General features: G+C 32.2%; 1 protein-coding gene across 1 annotated transcript; it reads left to right on the top strand.

Moving 5' to 3' along the window:
* The first annotated feature begins 2167 nt into the window (after positions 1-2167).
* On the top strand, positions 2168-3594 carry LOC139809482 (KIF-binding protein-like). The gene is made up of 2 exons (XM_071772392.1): positions 2168-2222; positions 2300-3594. The coding sequence occupies exons 1-2, from the start codon at positions 2168-2170 to the stop codon at positions 3592-3594; spliced, it is 1350 nt and encodes a 449-aa protein (XP_071628493.1).
* Positions 3595-10709: the final 7115 nt, after the last annotated feature.

The following is a 10709-nucleotide window of genomic DNA, read 5'->3' as shown; positions in this document are numbered from 1 at the left end:
TAATAGGTATATTAAGTATTATTTAGTGAATATGAAATATTCGGCTTCCAGTTAAACTGATATTTTTTGCGATGCTATCAATTTTCTTATCAACACAGGAGGGTTTTCAAATAATTAGTAATAAGTAAAACAATGGAATTATTAACGTCAATCTAAGTAATTAAAGTAATCTCGATATTTTTATTTATAAAATAAAGCAGGACGGCATTAAATCCGAAAATTTTGATACGTGGTTTCAAACATTGCTACTGTATTCAAACAGGCCCTAATATCGAATTATTCAGCATTTTTTTATATTGTTCATACGCTGTAAATTGCATCGCTGCGTATGGCACAGTCTGATCATTTAAACGAAATTGCCTTTATACAAAGTAGAGAAATTTTCGCGTCGAATAATTTTCTTGAAACTCGAGAAAACATCTGCAAATTTTTACGTACTTATTCATATATATCGCGTACAAATACTTTATTGTATTATTTGCATCTATTATTGACAAAAGAATTTACATTTTTACCTAAATATTTGTAGTGCTCGTGCTGTGCTTGCAATAAAATTTTAATCCTGTCCAATGATCCCACGGCCGTTGCATACGCTGGCAACACATGCGCATAATTATTTGCAGGTATATAAAATTTATAATGCGATAATAATTCACGCAGTCTTATAAATGCAAAAAGTCCCTGTCATGTCGACGAATGTTAACAAATCCCCGAAAGCATTTCGATAAAAAAATTGACATGCATTGGGGTGTTGCAATTTCTTTTTTTTTTTAAGCAGAAAGAGTTTAAAATTGACCAATCAGGTTGGCGGAAAGTTCGCATATGGAACGTATCTGAAGTTAGACGTTTTCAGATCAAACGCGTCATATCTTATTATTCGTGCATTGTGACTTGAAATCGCATGTAGGCTGCGTTCGGGGAGCGTGCTATTAGCGCTAATGCATCATTCTATCTTTATCGCTCATCAAGGCTGGATTCGGGGAGCGCGCTATTAGCGCTATTTGCTTATTCTATCCTTGTTTTACACCTGATGAGCGATAAAGACAAAATGATTCAATAGCGCTAATAGCGCGCTCCCCGAACGCAGCCCAAGTGTAAAACAAAGATAGAATAAGCAAATAACGCTAACAACGCGCTCCCCGAACGCAAGCGTATATAGTGGAATGATATAAGGTAAATGTACCAATGATATAAGGTAAGTGTACCAATGCCAGGGCACTTAAAACCTATGTCTGGACAACTTTATCATTTTGGTTTTTAAATAACTATAACGCAAATTAAAATCAAAGATAAAAATATAATACAAAAAAAATATTTGTATCTTTGATTCTTTGATTTTATTTCGCGTTATAACTTATTTAAATAGAATGATAAAAATGTCCAGACATAAATACGTGTCCCAGCATTGCTATATTTATCTTAAGTATTTTACGCGCAGACTTACGCGTAACAAAGAACGTAGGATTAAGAAAATAAGTAAATTAAATTAAATAGTTAAATTTAATAGTGTTATACTGTATCCATGTGTAGAAAGATATTATCGAGACTCGATATCTGCAGGCAACTTCATTGTGCGACGTCATTGGCCAGGCAAATATTGAACAATCTGATTGGTCGAAAACTTTAAACATTTATCATTTGTAGTATTTATCATTATGTAACACATAAAAATTAAAACAATCGAGATGTTTGGTTATAAAATTTTTCATTTGTAGATGTGTTTCGAGAATTCGCCATTTAACATAAAACTTGCGTAATTTTTGTTTTAATATTAACACAAAGTTAAATTGTTAGATTTTATAATAAAAAATATGTTTATTCCAACGAGCTCTTTTGAAAAACCATACTCGACAAATAAATAAATAAATTTGACATCTTGGGTCATTGGGTGAGATCTTACGCCTCTTTCGGAAAACTTGTCTATGCTCAACGTCACAATTCGATATCTTATAGGAGAACGCGCTAGAGACCCTACATAAAGAGAAATTTTATTCCTATAAAATATACATTTTCATTGGATATCGGAAGTGTAAACTAATTTTGTGTATAGCACGTGTATGTGGAAATCCCCCATCCAGGATTAAAGAACGTTTGATAAATTTGCAAGTCAGAATACAAGTTTATAAATTTATACTAAAAATTTTCTTTATATTAATATTGAGCAATAATGTTCGCGTACTTCAAACAAGTAATGGAAGAAAAACTCGCAATTCTTCAACTCGGTAACGCATACAAATAATTTAGGTAAATAAATGTCCATGTAATGATTTCTAACCATTAATTCTTATTGTTTATACAGAAACGGTACCGGCCGAATCCACTACAAGTATGAATATTAGTAAAAAATTTTTGGGAGTTCTACAATTGTCGTTTGAAGTAAAGTACATGGATGAAGACACTAAACTTGCTAAAAAGAGAAACAAAATAAAAGCGTTACAGGAGAGGATGAATGTGTTGTATCATAATGTCGATGTTTTAAAGGACCAAAATTTTGATGATCGTGTTGCTTTAGCGACAGCTTATTACAACATTGGCTTAGAATATGTTACATCTACGGATATTGACGATTTAGAAACTGCTCTACACTGTCTTTCAAGTTGTTTGGAACTGTTAAAAGGAAAAATGTTTGACCGTAGAGCTATATTGACATCTATAGGTGCACTGAACGAATTGCATTCACTTTCTGAGAAATTTGAGAAAAAGAAAGATAATGAATTCTTGAATACAGCAATGTTATTATATCACACGTACACAAATAAGGATAATTATCCTGATCCCATCCACATAGCAAATCTTGTTGGTATTAAAGAAAAAGAATCGAATCCTAAAATTATCTTGAACAATTTGCATCATACAACTTTACAGGACTTAGGACGTCAATATCTCACTAGGTCGCAAGATAAGCGCGAATTTGTAATATACACGCATTTATTATTAAACGACCGACTGATAGACTTGATATATGGCCATACAAAATATGACGACAAATGTTTTGATATAGCTTTAACTTTATTTGATCTGTCTAGATACTTTCTAGCAAACGATCTGTTCACTGAAGCTAAAAGTCGCATTGCTATTGGAGATTATGTAATAGACAGATTTGTTGAAAATTTGTCGGCAGAGAAAAAAGCTTCTCTTAATTTGAATGAGAGTCATAGTTATGCCTTTGCCGTTAGTGCTAGATCTTGGGGTTTCTATGGAGTTTCTCTTTTACGTTTCTGGATGAAAAAATTTTCACAGAACAAAGAAAAATCTGCTGAAATACAAGATGAAATGTCAAAATTAGAGACAAAATCTAAGGAGTCAAATTTAATGATTTCTGACCTACTAAAAAAAGAATTGGAACATATAACTAGTATGATCACAGAAACATGTATATTGAATCTTGCTGATGCCAAATCGGTTTTCGTAAAAACTGTGAGAGAACTTGAAGCAGCGGAGGAATATTTTACTGCAGACACTGACATAGAAAATTATGCTAAGATAACACTTAAAATTTCAGATACATACAAATATTTTGCAGGTTTTGAAGAACAAAGAGATGAACAAATAAAATTACACAAACGGCGAGTAGTGTTTAGAGGACGCTCGTAAAAAATTTTGCACAACAATTGAGAATGATAGAGAATTACAAATCTACAAACGCATTTGGTACGAAATGGTGACTTCATGTTCCACGGTTATGGATTTAATGGTCGAGGAAACATATTATGACGAATCATTTAAAGAGCTGTCAATGAATGCTAATCAATATGCGAAAATAATTGCGGAAAATATTGATCTTTATTTAAATGCTGTTTAGATTTTTTTTAATTTCAAACCTTTTTAAAATTTGTACGTTTCTCGTTATTTATGACTTTATGTTGGTGAATTTTATTTGAATGCATTCCGCGTTAACGTATATGAGTCATATATAAGAAACATGATTTAAAAAATATGTTTTATTAATTATTATTTGTATTAAATTTATCTAGGAATAAATAATTCTTGAATAAGTCATGTTCTTTATAATATTTTCATATAATAATAGACGTATATGTGTATAAAAATATCATTCTTACATTTATTATACTCTTGTGCATTTTTATAATTAACAATATATTACGATAACTGACAATAATATACAATCATATATAGGATTATATATTATATATATTAGGTAAATTTACATATAAAAATATTTTTATTATAGAAATTACATAATAGATTATATAAATAGTATAAATTATATATGTATATTTATAATCTTAAATAACACAAATTATTTAAATATATAATCTCATATATGTATAAACAGACAAATTGTAAAAATTATCAATGCTCGTAGAACTGTATAAAAAAATATTAAGCAAAGAAATTGGAATTTTTAAGTAATTTACTTTATTTGTTTATTAAGCGATTTAAAGAAAAATATATTTTTTATAAATTCAAATGTATTTGACAACTTCAAGTGTATATTAATATACCTTCTCCTAGCAGCGTGTTTAATTCCAAAGTAAAGTGTTGCTTGTAACTTGTCTTGCTCTGATAGTGTTAAATGTTACGTAATTGCAATCGCTGTGACATTTGCAACAGCTCTGGCCAGAAACCCGTTTCCTTTTAAACAATTTGTCTAGCTGCTGACAAAAATTATGCAAACTTCAATATCAATTTAAATAGTTACAACCAAGAAACGGAAATTTGAACGTATATGTAGGTTAGACTGGGGCACGTTGTCACACATTTGGTTCAATATTTTTTGTATTTTTTACATTCAATATTTAAAAGTACTTTGATATGCCAAAATTTCGAGTGAACCCTCAGCTTCAATTGGACAGTATCGAATTTTGTGTGATTGTTACTCTACAGTTGTTACATAACAATAAATAACAACAGGTCGCTTGTGACAACGTGCCCCGGTCACGGGGCACGTTGTCACATCAAATGTAATTGCATGCAAAATGTTATCCAAACTGTATTCAACGTAAATATCAATATATTATTTATAGTACGCTGCAATGTAAAAAAGTAAAATCCTTCACAGAAACATTTATTTTATTTCAAAAAAGTACAAAAAGCACGAAGTTTTCGTCTTAATCTAAATACAAGAATTCCACTCGAATGCGCAACTTATTGATACACATTTGTTTTTTAATAATCATATCGGTGATTAAACATAAAATATTTTTACTCGTTATCGTCATCCGAAGATTCGCAATAGATTCCCATCAAATTCGTGACAACGTGCCCCGAGGGCATTTTTTTACTTCAAACAGCCTCATGGCCGACACGTTTGAGATATTCATAAGGTTAGGTATTGCACGCGGTAGGTAAAAGTACATACTTTAAGATAATATAAAGGTCTATTCTGAAAAAACATAAGCTTCATGTCCAGTACGTTGAATATTAGACAATAAAATTTTACTTACGGTCGCAAAAAACTTTCAAGTTGATTTTACGTTAACACGGCTGGAGCAATCTCAACACTGTAAACACACTAAAGATGGGCATACACGAACACGTTTTGGGAATGACGGGTACTGCTCTCTGGTTATTAGTTTTTTAAATAAAGCCAATGTGACAACGTGCCCCGTGTGACAACATGCCCCGGTCTACCCTACAATACAGAATGTGTAATCAAAACTTTCTCAAACGCATGCAGACAATAGACCGAATATTAATATAGTGGATTTGGCATACATTAACAGAAACTTTTTTAATTCTCTCACTGCTCGGTAGAAAGTTTTATCTGCTTACTTTGTGTTTTACATACATTCCTCTACTTCCTTTCCTATGTTCCTTCTTACTTTCCTCTATCGACTAAAAATTAAAATTTATTTTAATAATATTAACAATGAATAATATTAATAATTATATTACAATAATATTACAATTAACATTATTGCAAACGCCGCATATTTTAAAAATTGTAACCGTTGCACGCTCAACGAGTTATTATTAGATGAGCTTTTATTAAGTCGCGGAGCGACAAGGGTGCGTGTGAAGGACGTGAAGGCTTATTCGGACCCACCTGCACGCACACACCTGCATATACCTGCTGGAGAATACAATATTACTTGTAGAACTTAGAATCCTATCTCTTTTTCCTGATTGGAATGGTGGTTAATGTTGAATTTGTCTCTACTGGAAAAGTAACGAGAAATTTGAGCATTCAGTGTCTTAAGTATCTATCATTTGAAATATTTATAACTGCAGATTCTACAAAAAACGAAATTTGCCATTAACGATTCGGCATGGTTTTGCCGAAAGAGAATTGACCGGTTAGTGTTACAAAATTGGTTCGGTTCTCTTTCGCTGTTCACATTTTATGGATAAAATATTATTATAAAAAAAAAAATAGAACGGACAAATGATTCGTGATCGATTTATTTGAATTGTCGATGCTGAAGCTCTGCCGTATTCATAGTCAGGATATAAATATTAGGTAATTTCAATTTAAAGAAAGTTTATAATTATAAGTGTATAAAGGTTGCATAGTTTGCTGTTGAAGTTATCGTCTTTTATTTTTTTTTTTTTAAAGCTTGTCCTCTAAGATTTTAAAATACCTTTTTAGAAAAAGGCATAAAAACAAATAACGAGAATAAAGAGATTTATATCAAGCGTTGTTTAAAAATAGCATAAAGAATAAAATACAATGTACGCAATCTGCTGCCGACGTTATACCCTCTTTTCTTTCGAGGCACTTCGCGCACAAGTGAAATACGTACAGTTTTTATGTGCCAGCCTTCAAAAACAGATTTATTTATATGTATAAAAAAGCTTATATCAATGCATTTAAATTTATTTAAGGACATTGCATCGATATCGCGACAATAGAGTTTACAGATATTTTGCTTTGCAAGATAATGAACACGAATAACGTCATAACGGACACCAATAAAACGAAAATGTTAAACATTATGAAATTTCGTCGATCTCGTCGGCAAAGGCTTTTCACAACAAAATAGTAGCAAAAACGCAATCAATTAAGAATTTCATTTTAAATCACATCAGACAGTTTTAAATATTAAAGTCTTAAATATTAAATAATAAATAAATAATAATAATAATAATAAATATAATTATATTTATTACTATTATATTATGATTATATTAATTTTTTATTATTATATTATTATTTTTATTTTGTCTACAACCTTTTCAATTATCAAATTATATCCCCTTGTCTGCCTACCCGAATCTCTACCTACCCGCATTTCAGTATATTTTATAATCCTATTATACTTATCCATTTTCCTACTTACCCGTGTTACAACCTAATACAACAAATCTTTATTTATGATCGTGACATGATTTATAAGTAGCCTGATTTGTTGGTTAATCCAGCGGGATATTTGAAACGGGGTACTTTTCATAAGTGTTAAAACCCTCAGTTTCCACATTTTCCACATCTCAAGTGATATCATGACATGAGATGTGGAAAATGTGGAAATTGTGGGTTTTAACACGCGCGCAATTGAAATTTAATTAAGGTTTTTCCGATCTCGCACATATGCGAGAAAATATAGAGAAACTAACCCTACTTTGGGCTAATAAACAAATAGATATATCAAACCACTTTGTACGTTACCTTATGTACATATTTCACCAATGTGGTCAATGCTGACCACTTATCTTATCGTATCTTCTTTTTTTAGGCCAGATTTGGACCTACCTTTTGCTGATTGTAGATATTTCGACCAGAAATTAATAGAAAGGAAAAAAAACTCCTACTACTGTCGGATTATATCATCGTCGACAAATAACATTACGTTCGATTTGAATTATATATGTAAGCATCGATCGTATCGAAAAATGCATGACAACAAGAAGTTAATTTAAAATAAAATATTAATCTATAAAAATTGACACAACAATGGTCAAAAAGAATGTCACTAATTCCGTTATTTGCTTGAGAATATTGATTGACCGTTTCTTTTGTGACCCGTTCTTTTAATTTAACATCAAGTATATACTTGATGTATATACTTGATGATTTTTTCTATAGAAAAAATTTACTTTACGTTATATGAATATTGATCTCAATTATATGAAAAATTGAATTCGTAATGTAAACAAAATTAAAAAATTAATAACGGAAAATTTCTCGGAAAATACGAAAACCGACCGCAAAAATACGAAGATGCGTGATTGTGCATCTTTTTCATGCGGTTCGCATCTTGAAAGTGTATCAAGTAAGATATAGAAAATAAATGAGACGTCAGAGATCTAAAAAAAAATTAATTTTCCGTCCAGTTGGTATTATAATTGGATATTATAATTAATCATTAATTGCGTAGTTATAACTGAATAATACAATATAATTTCAAATCTTTATAAATTCACATATAAATATATCTCGTTATATTTTTAATTTTCTACTAAAATTATTTTTAAATTAATGTATTCATATATTATATTACTGCAAAATTGAATGTATAGGTGTACTATACGATCAATTCTAAAATAATTTAAAAGGTTCCAGCGCGTCCCGACAAAATATTTAAAATCTCACGTCATGTATTACTTAACTCACTTGACTGGCATAAAATCAATTTCTCAATCAAAAATAGATGAATAGGCTACAAAAAATTAGGGTAAAATCGATGCTTTGTTAAAATAAATTTCGTAATATGATTATCATTTTAGTAATAACCATTATCACATTTTCTATGAAATAAATTGCATAATAAGACCAAAATATTTCTTATCCCTCTTATTTATGCTTATATTTATGCCGACTGACATTTTTTTAATATATCTATGTATTGCTTCTTTGCATCGATTTATATAATATTTAATCTTGATGGATAAATATGTAGAAAAGGAATAAATGGATATATAAATAACAGACATCCTAACTAATTAATAATTTTGCCCTATCTGTAACAGATATTTTTTTTTTATGTCACCTAACACAATATCTTATTTACTCTCTTTTATTCAAGAAAAATAATATCATAAAAATAATTTTTTAGAAAAAATCTAAATAAAAATTTTGTATCTTAAAAATCACTACTAAATTAATTGTGATAGTAGTATTGTTTTACTTTTTTTTTTCTCTGTGTTAAAATATATATTAACAGTAGAATTGACCAATGTAACAAAATTTCGAAAATCTATTCTGTATCTTACATTAATTCAAATTCGCGAAATAAAATTCTAATATAATTTGATATAAAATACATATATTTAAAATTGTCCATTTATCTAAGACTTAAAATTTTCTTCAACTCAAATTATTTATGTAAAACGCGGCAATTCGTCAATATTACAGCACGTGGTCAATATATAATTAGATAAACTGTTATGAGCTTTTTGCGAGCTCCATGCATGCGAAGTGTACGATATTTCCTCAAACCGCTCAAGCACAATCGCACAATAAGTACAATACATCATATAAACAAGTACCACCAAGATTAAATATTTTCCGTAATTAGTTTTAGCCCATCCATTTTAAGGCAACGGATCTACGAGATGTAATATTTTCTTATACTATAATTTATTGTTATAATTTAATATGTACCGAGATACATTTACTCTATATTTGATTAACATAATCGTAGATTCGTTACCTCAATAAAAAAAATTTTTGACTCACCGATCCGATGCGCAACGGGCGGAGTTATTCAGCAACGTATAATAGCTACGATGATACTGTAACACACAAACATAAAAATAAAATTAAAGAAGCGCTCAAAATACTCGTAAATCTCGCGAAACTACATTAATATGCATTATTAATTTGCACGACGAAGAATCGTGACTGTCGGCCGCTAACTTTACGCGACGCGAAATTTATACGAGATTATAAAACACATTCACGAACGGGCGATGTTGTAGTATCACGGCGTTCCGTGTTATGCATATCACTCGATACGACAATATCACTCGGCCGGCTCGGCCCTTGTTTTCTCTATATACGGAGAGAATCGGATAAATCACACGATAATTCCGGCGTTCAAAGCACGACACGAGATAAATGAATGCTACATTCGAGCGCCACGATTATCGTCCGCGAATGTTAAAACAAAACTGCAAATCACATTTGCTTAAATAAATGCCTATGCGTACGGTACGTACATACCTTCGCCTTGACGTCTTTGCCTCGAGCAAGCGTCTCCGCCTCCGATTCAAGCGACACATTCATTCCGACAAACACTTGATACACTTGGAAATTGTTGAACGCGTACGGCGCGTACCCGCTACCCGCGTAGTTGATTATTCTCGCGGTCCGCGGAACGAGGAGCAGGAGTGCCAATCGCAGAAATGAGCGCGTTCCGGAATAACACAGCACGGAGCACGGAGCACACTGCGACGGGCGCGCGGAGCACGAACACTTCTCACCTGTGCAAAATCCATTGGGAGAATGATAGCCCAGTGTCCAGTGACTTCCGGAGGTAACGGTAACGGTCCTCCGAGCGTTGACGAAAACAAGCGGCAAGGCCGTTCACCGACAGAAACAATCGGCCGCGCAGCGACTTTGAACGTACGCTGTTTCCAAGTTCAACGGTCGCGCCTAGTATTTGCGTCTGGTATGTCGCTGCGCCGCGCCGCCGCGCCGGCGGCTCGGAGCGGCCGAACGTGATTGGCCGGATCTGGGGCCTCGACTCGCGAGCCAATCGCGTTCGACGTCTCACCCGACTGTGCGGCGGCGGCACTCGGCAGCGACGCGCGCAAGCAGCGCAATTGATACTTGATACGTGTATGTACGTGACGCGTTCAACAAC

This window comes from Temnothorax longispinosus, chromosome 3, assembly GCF_030848805.1.
Source record: "Temnothorax longispinosus isolate EJ_2023e chromosome 3, Tlon_JGU_v1, whole genome shotgun sequence".
Classification (NCBI taxonomy): Eukaryota; Metazoa; Arthropoda; class Insecta; order Hymenoptera; family Formicidae; genus Temnothorax; species Temnothorax longispinosus.
Note: the sequence above shows the minus strand (reverse complement) of the source record. Positions and strands in the feature narration are given on the sequence as shown.

Coding starts and splice junctions, on each gene's coding strand:
- LOC139809482 (XM_071772392.1), top strand. CDS start 2,168: ATGTTCGCGTACTTCAAACAAGTAATGGAAGAAAAACTCGCAATTCTT. Junction 2,223..2,299: donor ACTCGCAATTCTTCAACTCG/GTAACGCATACA, acceptor TTGTTTATACAG/AAACGGTACCGGCCGAATCC.